The 15,742-nt window shown below is 32.4% G+C and overlaps 2 protein-coding genes across 6 annotated transcripts in view; both read left to right on the forward strand.

Moving 5' to 3' along the window:
* Positions 1-514: 514 nt before the first annotated feature.
* Positions 515-1,694, forward strand: LOC11436971 (FCS-Like Zinc finger 1). The gene is made up of 2 exons (XM_003611371.4): positions 515-991; positions 1,085-1,694. Exons 1-2 carry the CDS (start codon positions 678-680, stop codon positions 1,266-1,268), a joined length of 498 nt encoding a protein of 165 aa, XP_003611419.1. The 5' UTR covers positions 515-677; the 3' UTR covers positions 1,269-1,694.
* Positions 1,695-8,371: 6,677 nt separating this feature from the next.
* LOC11426962 (uncharacterized) overlaps positions 8,372-15,742 on the forward strand; it is a 54,728-nt gene continuing 47,357 nt past the window's right edge. For 3 of the 5 annotated variants that reach the window (XR_003012407.2, XR_003012408.2, XM_003611372.4), the window contains exons 1-9: positions 8,372-8,654; positions 10,750-10,853; positions 11,834-11,968; positions 12,068-12,118; positions 12,368-12,462; positions 12,541-12,658; positions 13,074-13,175; positions 14,249-14,437; positions 14,525-14,685. Coding sequence is in view for 2 of the 5 variants with exons in the window: in XM_003611372.4 (XP_003611420.2) it covers positions 8,558-8,654; positions 10,750-10,853; positions 11,834-11,968; positions 12,068-12,118; positions 12,368-12,462; positions 12,541-12,658; positions 13,074-13,175; positions 14,249-14,437; positions 14,525-14,685 (1,052 nt within the window). In the remaining 3 variants the exon portion in view is untranslated. Of the gene's footprint in view, positions 8,655-10,749; positions 10,854-11,833; positions 11,969-12,063; positions 12,119-12,367; positions 12,463-12,540; positions 12,659-13,073; positions 13,176-14,248; positions 14,438-14,524; positions 14,686-15,742 lie in introns of those variants that run through there. The other 2 variants (XM_024784509.2, XM_039834400.1) reach the window with 2 other exon arrangements.

Consider the following 15,742-nt stretch of genomic DNA (forward strand, 5'->3'; position numbering starts at 1 on the left):
TATATTAGAGATTATTAGTGTAAAAGTATTTTACATCCTTAATGCATAATCCTTAAACTCTTAATTTTACTGACCATGACAAATGTAATGATTTTGTTAAAAGAAGACATTTTTCGTGCGTAACTGCATAGACTAGTCCATCGAATTTTTTTGAAACTTAAATGAACGACAACATCTTTTTATAAATTTTGACGTTGTTGCATGTTCAATGTTAAATTTGAACTCAAAACTTTGTTTAAGCAATAAGAGATTTGCGTCATCTATGAGAATTTTTAGGAGACATATAGAAAGAAAAACAAGTATTTATAACACTCCCATTTAAGGATTAATAATTTGATTAGTGCTATTTCCTTAACTAAAGTCTCATAAATGGCATTGGTGTAATTTCCTCCATGATGAATGGCACAATTTTGAGTGCTCCTTCAATTATGCAATTTTAAAATAATCATAAACATATAAACTAACAAAAAATTGATTAAAAAAGTGAATTTAAGCCAATGGATTCACTAGGACGGATTCATGTAAGTTGTAACCTGCCGCTGTTTATAATCCCCTCTCAATTCCGCATACAATTCAATTCATCTTCACCTACCAACCACTTTATATAAACTCATTCTTTCTTCTTTCTTTTTCTCTCCATTCCCATTTCTCTCTATTCTATTCTCTTTCATTCATCCATGGCTACTTCTTCTAAAAGACACTGTTTCTTGAACGATGAAGAAGACGATGGTTTGGCTTCAATTACAACAACAGACATTGAACCTGGCTTTTCTGGTCACAATCATTTCTCTCATCAACACGGTTTCGTTTCAAGAACTTTAGGTTACGGTTACGCAACTGTTTACAATAGAGGTCTCAGAAACAACGCTAATTCTCCTAGATCTGGTGGTAGATTTTATGATGCTAGATTTGAAGATCATCAACCTCACTTTCTTCAATCTTGTTTTCTTTGCAAAAAGGCTTTGGGAAACAAAGATATCTTCATGTACAGGTATTAATTAATTAATCAATTTTCCTTAATCCATCTTATTATTCTTCTAATTGTTTTGATTTGGTTTTGATTTTATTGTTTTTGGTATTGCAGAGGGGATACACCTTTTTGTAGTGAAGAGTGTAGACAAGAACAAATAGAGATTGATGAAGCGAAAGAGAAGAATATGAACATTGCTTCATCAATGGCTTTGAGAAAAAAAGAGCAAAGAAAATCTTCATCACCAAACAAAGCACAAGATTACTCTTTTCGTACAGGGACGGTTGCTGCTGCTTAATTAGTAGTTAAGAAACTGAATTTTGAAGTTTCAAAATTCAAATTAGGCTTAAAGAAAAAAAAAAAATAGAACTGTTATGTTCTCGATAAAGCAAAGAAAAAAGAGCAAAAAAGGAAAAAGATGGAAAAAAGAAGAGTAGAAGTGAAGTTCCAAGTTTAACCTTCCTTTTTTTACTACGGAGAAGGGTTGAGAAAAAAGAGAGAAGAGATCTTCAAGAAAGTGATTTTTGACCAGAAGCTGTGAATATGGTAAAACTGTTTGAAAATTTTACTGCTTGTTGATCCTCTCAATGAAATGACCCAATTTTAGTTTCTTGTATTTTTTTATTTTTTTTTTAATATTGGTTATTGGTTATAGCTTTACATGGATGTAATGTATCGAGTAGATTCGAAGTTTATAAATGAAGAAACTTGATACGAACATAAATTTCTTGGTCCAATTCTTGGTTTTTAATTTAGATGCGATTGTGGCCTGCAGGATGAAGAATACGGTCGAATAGGTTAAAGACTTGGGTGCATATAAAATTTAGAGGTGGAAAACAGAGCATGCCGTCGTTATCAATAATAATATTTTTTTTTTTAAGTAATCAATAATAATTTATTATTCTCCTAAAAAAAATTACATTATTTTTTTGGTTTAGTTTTTGTTTATTTGTTATTGTTATAGTTTCTATATCTTCCAAGTAAAAAATAATTAATCTTTAAATTAATTGCTTACTCCCTCGTCTTATTATAAGTGATTTTTTATTCTATTTCATTCGTATTAAGAAAAAATTTAGAAGTAAAAGAGAGATAAAAATAGTTTTAAGTGATTTGTCAAATATTGTTGCAATATTGTTTTATAATAATGGATATAGTATTAATTATAATTATAAATTTAAAAATAATAATTAATATTGTATGGAAAAATGTAATGAGTCAATTATTTGTAGACAATTTTTTTAACAAAATGATCACTTGTAATGGGATGGAAGGAGTAACAAATTTGAGATCTTTCTAGATTTTGGAAAAGACTTTATAACTATTCTAGGCAAAACAATCATGCTAATTTCGGTCGGAAAGGCGTAGGCTGCATTTGGTTTGGAAGATTTTGGTCGAAAAGGTGTAGACTGTGTTTGGTTTGGAAGAAGAGTTTACAAGAGAGAAGTATGAATGAGAGAGTTTGAAAGAAATTGTGAATAGAGAAATAAAGTAGAAGGTAGTAGTGATGATAATATCTGAATGTGTAACAAATAGTTACAATAGTCTTTAATATATAGAAATATTAAAGTAGTTTCTGATTGGACAATTTGATAGTTAAAATATTCTATAACATCAAAATAGTCTCTTAATAATGCAGACATTAACTTCATTTTTTTTTTATATTGAGATTGACAATAAATAAATATATTGAAGGACACATATTACAAAATCAACAAACCATTTCATCGTAAGAGATTATTTTGACTAATATAGTGCACAATCAGAGTCTATTTTAAATTTTGGTACATTGAGAGATTATTGTGGTTATTTGTTGCATATTCAATGACAGAAACGGCTATTGTTTGATAAAGTACATTTGCTACATTCTTTGATATAAGAGAAAGGAGAGAAAAATAGAAGAGAAAAAATATTAGTATTTTATTATATGACAAAAATATCTGAGTTTTGAAAAGCATAATTAAAAAAATCAATGACATAAGAGACTTTAATCTTCCTTAAAAAAAAAAACAGAGAGACTTTAATCTTCTTCTTCTCCTTTCCTTCACATTTTAGAATAGAAAACAAAGAGATATGGGATCCACAACTTCACATTTTAGAATAGAAAACAAAAAGACAAGGGATCCACAATTTACTATGTTCTCTCTTCTATTTTTCTCAAAACAAACTACTTCAACTGTCTCATAATAACTGAACATTTTATTTATTTTACACATGTTAAAAGAAGAAAGTATAAGTGAAAGAGATAAAAAAATAATTTTGAGTGTCTTGTCAATTGTTGATGCACTCTCTATTACCATAAATGTAAAATATAATATATTGAACTGAAAGTGATGAAAATATTACTAATCAGAGTTATAATTAGAAGAAAAAATATTACATTAAAAAGTGAAATGGGTCAATAATTTTGAGATGGTTTTATCCAGGTAGCTTCAAACGAGAAATTAATATTATATTGTGAAATATGAAATGGGTCCATTATTTGTTAAAAAAATAGTAGAAAAAAACTAAAACATTGTAGAAATTTAAAAATAAATAATATAACAAACAACCCCTTAATACGCTAGTCCGAAGTTCCTTAAAACAAACTGTTAGTTTGAAGTATATATTTTGATCTTGTTGATTAGAACATCACTCATGTTCTTCTCTAATTTTTTATTTCGGCATTGCATTTAATGGTGTACTAATACATGCTTAAAAGGTCCAACCCAATTATTCATTAAGAGAGTTCAACGAAAAGATCAAGTATAAACAGAATAAATAGGCCAGTGAACGGAACAAGTCAAGGTACGCACCTTGATAAGAGATGTGGTATCATGTGTGAGTCAATCTTCTCCACCAAATTGTTAAAAACAACACCTCAAAATGATGTGCAATGCAGGTTAACGACCACAATAAGATATTAGGAACCACCTCATCTCACTCTGCACACTAACACGATATTTATGTGTCCCACCGCCTCAAAGCAAAACCAACATTTAGATAGCTAGTGTTTGTTCTGGATTGGATCCAAAGACCTGGTCTATTTACGAGTATAAAGCCTAATCAAACACTTGTTACTTCACTTCATCATAACTCCTTATAAGATCCCTTCAATATACTCCCTCCGTTCCTTTATAACTGTCACTTTTACAGTTTTTTTGTTTCTAATTAACTGTCACTTTCAAAGTTCAATGTAACATTAAATGTTATTTTTCCTATAATGCCCTTAGTAATTTATTGGAGACTGAAAAATATATAAAATATGATATTAAATAATTAAAGATATTATAGGCAAAACATAAATTATTGTATCAAAAGTAGTAAAATACATTTAGTGTCTTGGTTTGTGTAAAAAGTTAAAATATGACAATTAAAAAGGAACATAAGGAGTAGTATTTAGATGCCAATTATCACCTTAAAAGCTACAAGACTTTCTGAACCATCAGACTCTCTTATTGCGTTGAACGTCAAAATGTTTGCAGCTACTATCCTTTCTTTGCTGCAACAAAGACACCGTTCATCAAATCGACAACCGTTTTCAATTTACTGTGTATGACATTGAATATTTTTTTTGGAAACACATATTTTGAACACGCGGGAATTTTAAAATTTAATTTTTCAAACATATTTATTCATTTAAAACTTGATTTTTGGAAATACATATATCAATTATGTTTCAGTAGCTTAAAATAAATGGTTTATAAGTGAAAAAGGGAGGTGTAAAGATTTTTTTTTTTTTTAATAATGAAATGAAGTATAGTAACTAAAGTAGTCTGGTCCAATAAATAAATAGGGATATAAAAATTATTTAGCTTGAAAAACAAACGAGTAACAAAAATAAAACATTTTGACAAGCAATAAAACATAAAAAACAACACTGAGTGTTGTCCTTTTGGTGTGAGATTCTATGTGAGCCACAAATAAAAAATCGATTTTTTTAAACAGACGTGAAAAATAAAGGAAAAAAAACAACTCCATTCATTTTAAAATAATTGTCTTTTCAACATTTTTTATTGGTCTTGAAATAATTGTCACTTTATAATACGAGGACAACATTTATTATTTTTTTCTACTATTATACCGTTATTTATTGAATTTCATCCAATTTAACTACTCCACTAACTACAATTAATAAAAATATTTTAGTAAATAATATTAATTTTATCATTAAAATCAACACAATTAATTATTTTTTTTAAAAACTGTATAAAACTCTTAAAGGACCGTTGTTTTGAGATGGAGGGAGTATAAGAAACTACAAATGGTTTTAGAGAGGTGGATGATGTAAAAATTATTTTTCTTTTAAAAAAAAAATTAAAAGACAACAGTTTGGATAAATATAACATTATACTAATTTTGTTATCTTTGTTCTAGAGGTATTGACTTAATGACAAATATTTGACTTTGTAACATCAAAGATTATGATTTAAATTTCGCTCAGAACAATTGTAAAATGACTATTAGTATCACTATTAAAAGTGTCATGTATCTATGCATGTGTCGTGAAACTAAATGTGCATTTTGTGCAAGTGTTTTGTGATTATTTTATTGAGATTTCTCTATTTCTTACTGTACATTGCATAACTCGACCACTCACCCCTTTTCATCTACTTGTAAATGTGTTCTTGCAACGGTGCAAACATTCAACATGAAACAGGATGCATGATCGCTTCGATCCTTTGAGGATTTCCATATTGTGAGACAATTGATTGATTAATTGCCAAGTTTTACTTTTTTTTGGGAACTTTGACCATCGTTGTGATAATGATACTTGGAGAATTTGTTATCATGTTTTTTCCTACCTTTCTATTTTTCATGTTGGGTTATGTTTAAATATTTTGGAGACAATTCCAGATGTTTGAGATAGATGATCCTTTTGGATATGATTATCTAAACCAATGGATTTTAAGCACACGTATTGTGATTTGTGTATGTATGACTAATATCCTAAGCCTAAGTGCATGCGTTTTAAAAAGTCCACATTTCTAAAGGGCAAAATAACATGTCATTTATTAAAAATATGACGAAATATTTTGGAAATTAGGGTGTCACATTTGCCACGTTGACGCACTAGCACATAAGTAGTCGGTCTAACACAACACTCATGGTCAGCGAACATAGTATGCACATGCCTTCACACAAATTGGAAGCTACGTTCAAGATTAGCCATCATGCAAAATTCGCGATACAAAACACCAAAAACCTAAACATGAACAAAAAATAATCTATTAACCCCAAATTTCAACTATAAAATGATAGGAATAGAGATGTAAAAAATGGGCCAGCCCATTAGGCCGGACTTAAAAAAGCTGGTCCAAGCCCATATATAAATGGGTCGGGTCGACCCATTATCAATATTTTCATTTGATTTTTTTTTTGTTTTGTTGTAAAAACACATTATTTTTTGAAAAATTACCACCTAATTTAAAATTTATTAATAAAAAATATTAAAATAACTAAACTTAATAAAAACGAATGAATTTACCTTAAAGTTTTAAAATTCTAAATTTATAAATTTTAAATTTGATTCATTCAAAGGAATAATCTAGAGTTTTATTAATAATTCACTGTTAATGTAAAAATTATTTACACTTCTATGTCCATCCAATCATATCTTAGCAAAAAGATAGTTGTGAGTAACTAATATATAAAAATACATATAAAAGAGTGAGAATTTTTAAAAAAAGAAAACTAAAATGGGTCGGGCCGGACTAGCCCATGGGCCACACGGGCCGGACTCAAGAATATACAGCCCAATTATAAATGGACTGGGCTGATCCATTTATGCAGTTGGCCCACCCAGGGCCGGCAAGACCAGCCCATTTGACACCCCTAGATAGGAAAATAGAAAATTTAAAATATTATTCGATAAAATATAAAACTTAGTCCTGCTTATTTTAGGTTATTGTAAAAATTAAGAGTTTCATTGTTATGGTTGCTTAGTTCGTTGATGAGAGGAAGATATGAGATTGTTAATTCAACGAGTGGACGAGATATAGAATATGCTGAAAAAATCAGGTATGTTTCGGAGATTTTATTATATATAAGGGCAAATCGGTCATGTACTAATAATAATCGTAATAAAATAAAAGGAAAAAGCCATTTCTAGCGAATTGAGACTTTTATGGACCATAATATGCTACGCTTAAAGATAAAGATACACTATAAGTTTTGTCGGCTACATTAAGATAAAAAAACAAGTGTTAGTTTTGCTGGCTACACTACTCGAACCTTATAGGTATTGTTAAGTTTTCAGAAGACAATCAAATACTAGTAACTAAAAGTGGAGAAGCGAAGATTATGGTGATCGATATGGTATAAAATTTCAACAAAGGGATTTGAGTACCGTCAACTGTTATTACTGCGAAGAGTTTGATCACATGCAAGTTATATATTCAAAATTAATGAAGAATTTATGAAGCATAAATGAGATGACAAAAAAGTTGAAGTGTGTTCCTTCTACAAATGTGATTGGCTATGAAGATGAAGATTTAGTGTGGAGATTTTCTCCAGCTGCTTTACATCTTCTATTTGTTGAATTTTTAAGTGTGAGTGCTTAAATGCATGCCGCCTATAAATAATTTAAAATATTAAATATAAAAGAGATAATCTATATACATAATTGTTTTAAGATTTTGAATTGAAATGCGACGTCATCATATATCTTGTAAATTTGAAGTATTTTTTATTTTTTTTAAAAAGATTGTGAATTTGAAGTAATGATTTGTTATTGCTTCCACACACCTACTTCTAATGTATTACTTTCTCTTATTTATGCTTATAGTGACGGGGAATGATACCTTGAAAGAAAAGTTGATTATTCACATCACACTACGTGGCATGTTTCTCTGGCCAGCTAGTCTTGCAGATCCTTGCCACGTTTTGTATTGCCGACCTCGAGGCTGCCTACTTTGCATTGTTGAATGCTAAGTGTGCGGTCCTGTGCATACTTCCACCGATCAACTGGATACTTGCAAACATTATGCAAATTATTAATAATAACATTAAATTAATTAATTAAAATACTTCCTTCGGTCCTATTTATAAGAGAAATTTAGGTCAACAAAAGTGAATGTATTTAGACTGAATTTTTAAATAGATACATCAACTTTTGTTGATCTAAAATTCTCTTATAAATAAGACCGGAGGGAATAAATGTTAATTTGTGCTCTTAAAACATTAAGAGCAAAAAATAAATATATTTTAAATATGTTTACTTTGATTAATTTGTCTACAAATAACTTTTAGATATATTTGACTTGTATTTTTAAGACAATTTTTTTTATATGGGTTCTAAAAACAATACAACATTTGTTAATTAATCATATAAAACGACTATACACTATATGCGCCACATCCACGTAACTGTAAACGTGAGCTCACGTGATCAAATATTCTGTCAACTCTTTGTAATAAAATACTACCCACACCCGATTTTACGCCATCTACACCCCCTCTTCCAGAAAAAGGAGGCTAGAAATATCATAACGACAACGTGTCCTTCAAGCTCCGAATCACTCATTTCTTGTGCAGTTTTCTTTCTTCATCTTCATCTTTGAAACGGTTACGATCATCGATTTTGTGTTTTGTTCATGATCTTCAGCAACGATGCTGGAGGATCAAGTAGCGTACCTTTTGCAAAGGTACCTTGGCAATTATGTTCGAGGGCTCAACAAAGAAGCTCTCAAAATCAGTGTCTGGAAAGGTTCATTTTCTTAATCACTTTCTATAAGCTTTTAGGTTAATAATTTTTCACTTCACTGTTCAATTGAACTATGAATTAGAGTATGAGTTTATCTCGAATGCATGTAGAGATTTAAATTAACTGTTTAATTCATTCTGTTGACTGTATTTATGCGATATTGTGTATTAGCAAATTGTGCTAAAAAATTTGTGAATGCGAAAATTCTGCATTGTTTTTTTTTTTTGGTAGATAGACGAAATGACAAAGGCATTATAAACTCACACACACAAGTGCCCCGGTCATGGTATCCAGCCTAACAATTTCGGCATTTGCCAGTTGAGCTAGGACTTCTGGATATTCTGCATTGTTTTAATTAGTATAGTTTTAATTTGAATTAGACGGAAAATAAATACTAGAGAAATGCTTATATTATTTGCAAGTGTAATCTGGCTGTGTTGGATTATTCAATACTTAATTTGTTACTATAAAGTACGTACACGGACACTAGACTTACACATTGACAGTGGTAAGAATTTGTGAAAATGACCAAATTTAATGCAATCACAAGTGTCGGTGTCGGACACCGGATACGCATGTGCTAAAAAGATATGTTATCTAGTGGCTTCTTATTCCAAACTCAATTTGCATTTGCAGGCATGGTCAATGTATGCATACATTATAAGTAGATAAATAAACGATACTTTGACATCGAAATTTTGATGTCAAATACGGTGTCCTCTTATTTCTGTGTATTTTTGAAATGTTTGTAAGTTGTAGAATATAAAAAGTAGCGCAGGGATAGATATGAACATATAAGTATATATGTATCTTAGCCTCATATGGTGTCTGTATTTTGATGTTAAAAAAAGACAACTGTTTTAAGTATATACTCCTAGATTGATTGTATAACTCCTAGAGTATTCAACTTCCTAGGCTAGTGCTTACTAAATAAGCATTTAATGTATTTATTGTAAAGCCATTATAAATACAAGCTGTGTGATCTCATTATAGACACACAGAGAGTTTACACAGACTTCACATATTTTACATGGTATCAGAGCTGGTTCTGATTCTGTGACTTTTCTCTGTGCTCCGCTACTGCCGGCGGCGGTATTTGCTGCCGGCAGCACCACCTATTAGAAGTGTTTTGTCCCCAGGGCTGCTCTATATTTTTCAGTTGGTGTTTATCACTGTGCTCATCCCTTCCAGTGACCTTCCTACACACCCTTTCCCGCTGTGCAATAACCAGCTGCCACTTTTCTGGTGCGACCCAACACCGAGCACAGTCACCAACCGCCTCTGGATCCTCCGGCGAGCACGGCGGTTCTTTAATCACTGCCACCAGCCACCACATGCACCTTCACGCACCACCACATTCTCCGTGCTTGGACCCTACACACTGCCTCTAGATTCGTGCGTGGGAGCACATTCTCTAGCCACTATCTTTCAGCGCTGACCATCACAACTCCTCCTCTGTCATGTTCTGGTGGTGACTCCTTTACCACATATGGTTCATACTAGTGGTGCCTTTTTCTTCCCATCGATGATCAATCCGATGGTGACTTTCCCACATATGGATCATATTAGTGGTGCAGTTTCTTCCCATCGACTATTAATCCAGTGGTTACTCGGTGACTATACTCCCACAGATGATTATTAATGGTGCCTTCTTTTCCCGTTGATGATCACTTTGATGGCGACTTTTGATTTGTTGTAACAAGCTTGGTGCATATGTCATGTATGCTCCAGCTTGAGGAGGGGTGTTAAAGTTAAGAATATTTAGATATCCCTTTAATTGTACAACTTCCTAGATTGATTGTATAACTCCTAGAGTATTCAACTTCCTAGGCTAGTGCTTACTAAATAAGCCATTCAATGTATTTATTGTAAAGCCATTATAAATAGAAGCTGTGTGATCTCATTATAGACACACAGAGAGTTTACACAGACTTAACATATTTTACATATGTATCTGAGTCACAAATTATTGAGAGATTCAACGAGTTTATGGACGTACATTTGTGTGTTTTTGCTTTTTATTTTCTTCACATAATTTTTTTTTAATGTATCTTTGATACTTTTTTTTGTTAGTCTCTAAAACTGAACTTTGAAACAGGTGATGTAGAGCTGAAGAATATGCAGTTGAAACCGGAGGCTCTAAATGCTTTAAAATTGCCAGTGAAGGTTAAAGCAGGTTTTCTTGGATCAGTGAAACTTAAGGTTGGTGGGGCATTAGCTTCTTTCTTAGAAATTTAGGAGTATAATGTATTGAATCTGGTTATATGCAGCGGAATGATCTAGATTCCTTTGTTTCTTCTTTTGACTGGTTATACTTATGGATATATAATGTTTATTAGGTGTGAGCAACTAATCTGGACCATTTAATCTTACATCATATATGATTGCTCAATATTTATTTTACTTGAATCTAATCTTGATTCATGACCTTCCATGTTACATTGAATGGTCGAACTTAGTTCCTTCACCTTTGAAATTCCCACTTCATTAGCTCCATACACACACATTTGAAGTAGCGCTTTTTAAGTGGTCTATTTTCAACTATTTTCTCGGTATAGTTTTTTTGCCAGCTTTCTTCTCCCAATCAGTGTAACTAAATTTTGGTAGAAAACTAACTATTTTATTTTCATTTTTTATAATTTTTATTAGCTTATCTTTTTTGGTTTTACGTTTCATAGTCAATCATCCATTTTGAGTGATAACATGCTAAGCAAGCTTTGGCAGCAACGTGGACGTCAGATAACTTGTAATTTTTTAATAACGACTTTTTTTGTTCTATTATTATAAACAACAATGCTATATGTAGGAGCCAGTTTCTATCGTCTATGACTATACTTCTATTATCTGTTGGTTGGAATACAGAAATTGCAGACCTGTGGGGGTTGTTATGGGGTGTGGTAGAAGTTCACTATGAGGATAATTCCTTGTTCTTTTTTATTTTCGTTTAAATCTCGGGCTTATAATATTTCACTAACTGTTATTATAAGCTGAGTTCATGATAGGAGTCAATGTTTCCTGGGGAACATAATTATGCATCATCTGAGAGTGAAGCAAATACCCATACAAATATCTCAAGTCATACATATATATTTCTAATTGTTCACTCATCGAGCAAACTATTTAAGTAGCATATTCCTTTCTCTATAAGTGGTGTTCATATTTGATGTTTGTATTTTATCAAGGTTCCATGGAGTAGGCTTGGCCAAGATCCTGTTTTAGTATATTTGGATCGCATTTTCTTATTAGCTGAACCTGCAACACAAGTTGAGGGATGTAGTGAAGATGCTGTCCAAGAAGCTAAGAAAAGCCTAATACAGGTAATAATATGTAGGAATTAGGCAAAAGGTTTAGTTCGCTTTTTTACATAACAATTTTATTTGACGATGAAAAATTCATTCCTTTCCTTTTGCAAACAGGAGACGGAATTGAAACTGTGGGAGAAGTCACAACAACTACAGTCAGAAATGGTACGAGCTTTACTTCAGTTTATGTTTTTTTTTTTGAATTAATAGGATGTTTTCAACTTAGGTGGTTCCATCTATACACCCAAGGTTCTGCAAAACTGCTTGGTTTCTTATTTCTATACATGCTCGAATGACTGCGGCCTAAAATATTTGAATGACTGCGGCCTAAAATATTTGAATGACTGCATACACGTTTCTATGTGTTCAGGAATAATTTGTATTAACTTGTTGATCTTTTTGTTTATTTTTAAGAATAAGTCGTGGTTGGGATCCCTCATCAGCACCATAATTGGAAATTTGAAGCTTTCAATTTCTAATATTCACATCAGATATGAGGACAGTGAGAGGTAAAGGAATATTCAAATAAATTAGTTGTCTTACAGATGTTTATATCTTTCACCAGCCTGATATGTTCTGTCTTGTAGCAATCCAGGGCACCCATTCGCAGCTGGTGTTAGTTTGGACAAACTCTCAGCTATGACAGTTGATGATAGCGGGAAAGAGACTTTTATTACTGGAGGTGCACTAGATCGCATTCAGAAGGTTCTATTTTGTCTTAGTATAAAATAATTTGGTTGCAACAATGAGATCCCTTGGTACTAATTTAGATGCTTTATAATTTGATAAAGTTCTGAAGCATATCTTGCATTATGACAAAGGAAGGTTAGCTTAAATTTTTTATATTGAATTTTTCTTGCTCGAGAGTTAGAACCAAGAAGCTTATTTCGTTGTTCATAGTCATTAATTCTATTCCCTTTTTTTTTATTGGCCTTTTTTAACGATCTTATTACTTACCAGTACTGAATTACTGAGAGAGTTGTAGTTAAATCCATCATTGCAAAACCAAAAATAATTTTAGTTCAGAGTCCAAAATGGTCATTGTCTTTCACTTTCCATAACTATATCATATCTAGAGTTCTTTTGTTCTTAATGTCTTTTGTCCTTGTCACTTTTGCAGTGTGTTGAACTTGACCGGCTTGCAGTTTATTTAGATTCAGATATTATTCCATGGCATGTTGACAAAGCATGGGAAGATTTACTTCCTTCTGAATGGTTTCAGGTGAGTACGGTGGATATTAGAGTGAATATTGAAGGCTGAGTTTATGATGATCCTTTTATCCGTTATCTTTTGTAGTTCTTTTCTGTCAATTTATACTATCTATTAAAGAAGTTATTGAGTTTACAGTAGCAAAAATATTATCAGATAAAAAAAAAGTAACGAAGATACTATATTTGTGGTGAAGGTTGGAAGTTTTCACCCCTGGGGGTGGGGTGTTCTATATTACTACCTTCCCGTCCTTATTATAAGAGAATTTTCCGAGATTTTTTTCGTCTTATTTATAAGAAAATGTCACAATTTTTAAGGTGTGTATTTATTTCTTAAAAGACTTTTTTACCCTCATTTCAATGTTTGTCTTTTTAATCTTAATGGTTGTATTTAATGTCACAATTTCTCATGAGGGTATATTTGTAAAAATATTCAAAAAATTTACAACCATTCATAACTCCATTAGCTTCGATGTTTTTTGATTTTTCTTCTAATAGCAAGGGCTAGGGAGAGTATTATCTTATGGCAAAGTAGTAGAGTACTATAGTGAGTTTTGTACATGGTATGTATTAGGTTTTTACATTGGGCCGTACTCATTCTTACAAATACGACTTGTAAGGGGAGGGTGGCACTAGTGCTCAGAGGCACAAACCAATCCTCTGGTACTTTTACATAGGTAGAGTTGGAAAAATAAAGCGGAGACCCTCTTTCAGTTTTGCCTAGGATTTCTGTGGTTAGAATATAATATAATATAAAGATGTATAACAAAAATCTTTGATGTCTTTGTATTCTACATAAGACAAATCACACGAGAGAGTCTTGCCAGGCTTGGGGAATTGTAGGTGTCGGGGCTTTGGAAAGAAACATTGGTAAATAGACAACTTCCAGGGAAGTCTGATGTAATGTTATTTTGTTTGAATGGGACAACAAATATTTAAAGCAGAGCAGGTTCATTTTGCCCCTCTGAACGAATGGATTATTTGACTTCTTTAGAGGTGGCTCATGATTTTCTTTTGTCATCACGATTTTATTATTACTCCATCTCTCCCTTATTGTTTCTCATAGAGGTTCTCATAAAAAACCAGATATTTAGTTTTGGCACTAAAGATGGGAAACCAGCGGATACTTTGTCGCAAAAGCACTCATATATTCTGCAACCGGTGACTGGGAAAGCGAAGTACTCAAAGCTGCATTCAAGTGAAGCTGCTGATAGCAAACAACCTTTGCAGACGGCTGTGGTGAATTTGGATGATGTTACAATCAGCTTATCTAAGGTTCATTTGATGCTTCGTTTTTGAACATTTTGTTGCGTGGGATTGTTATTATTTTTGGGGATAATCTTTGCAGTTCTGTCTTTACAGGATGGATACAGTGATATGATGAAATTAGCAGACAACTTTGCTACATTTAATCAGCGTCTAAAGTATGCTCATTTCCGTCCACTGGTACCAGTAAATTCTGATTCCAGGTCTTGGTGGAAGTATGCTTACAGAGCTGTATCTGATCAGATGAAAAAGGCAAGGTATTTAAATACATTCCGAATATGTTCACAGCCTCGTGCATTTGTTGTCAATTGCTAAGATTTGTGATTGCTAGTTACTGTAATAGGGTTACAACTTGCATAAGTAGCCTGCAGTTTAATAATATAATTTGTAATCAAACAAGACTAGTGGCCAGTATTTGACTAATCTATATACTCGTTTCTCACTGTTGAGAACTCTCGTGTCAACTAGAGATGATATCAGGTCTTATTCCAGATCTGTTTTGGGCCATGATCTATGTTGCACCACCCGTATTTGTCCACACTCCATATATACCCCCTTATGGGCACGTAGGAGTGTGTTGACTGTTGAGATCCCTGTTATTTCACCCGCATTTCTTGCTTAAGATGACAGAACAGTGATTGGGCAGCTAATCCTTTGGAAGGTTCTGACAGCAGTAAAGGCTACTTAGGAAGAAGCAAATGTGGTCACGGGACAGCTTCCCTCTTTCTGTCTTTAGGATAATGGCATTAGAGTTATCGAATAGCTCATCTGATGTCAAGCGGCGATACCCTTTGTCTGACTTGAAGACAAGACAAAATTTAAATGGGGTGGTATTGATTGGCTTTTGATTTGAATGGAATCATGACAACCTAGTGTGCAGTACTTGCCCCAAATGTCCAGGGCCTATTTAGAGTTACCTTAGTTAGGAAATAGGAAAGGAGGGAAGAGGAAGTTACTGATAGAGATGAGGAGGAAGGTTACATATAGGAAATGGAGGACAAACACTCCCATTTCTGTAATAGTTTCTTTTCAATCTATGTTGCTTTTCTGTTAATGTTACCATTTTGCTTATCTATTGAATTGTGCTCTTATCAGAAGCAAATTAGACAAACACTCTCTTAACAACTTGCACTATTTAGTCTCATGTAATGTGTGATAAACTCTTAGTGATCAGATGACAAATTTCATGTGGTTACTGGTAGCTCCTACTAGATTTTGGAAGAAGGGGAAATTTTACGTGGCTTTCAGTTATCATTCTTCTGTCTATTTAGCAACATAAATCTTATTCAGCTAATGTACTGTCTTATAGGGTGA

This window comes from Medicago truncatula, chromosome 5 (assembly GCF_003473485.1).
Source record: "Medicago truncatula cultivar Jemalong A17 chromosome 5, MtrunA17r5.0-ANR, whole genome shotgun sequence".
NCBI lineage: Eukaryota > Viridiplantae > Streptophyta > Magnoliopsida > Fabales > Fabaceae > Medicago > Medicago truncatula.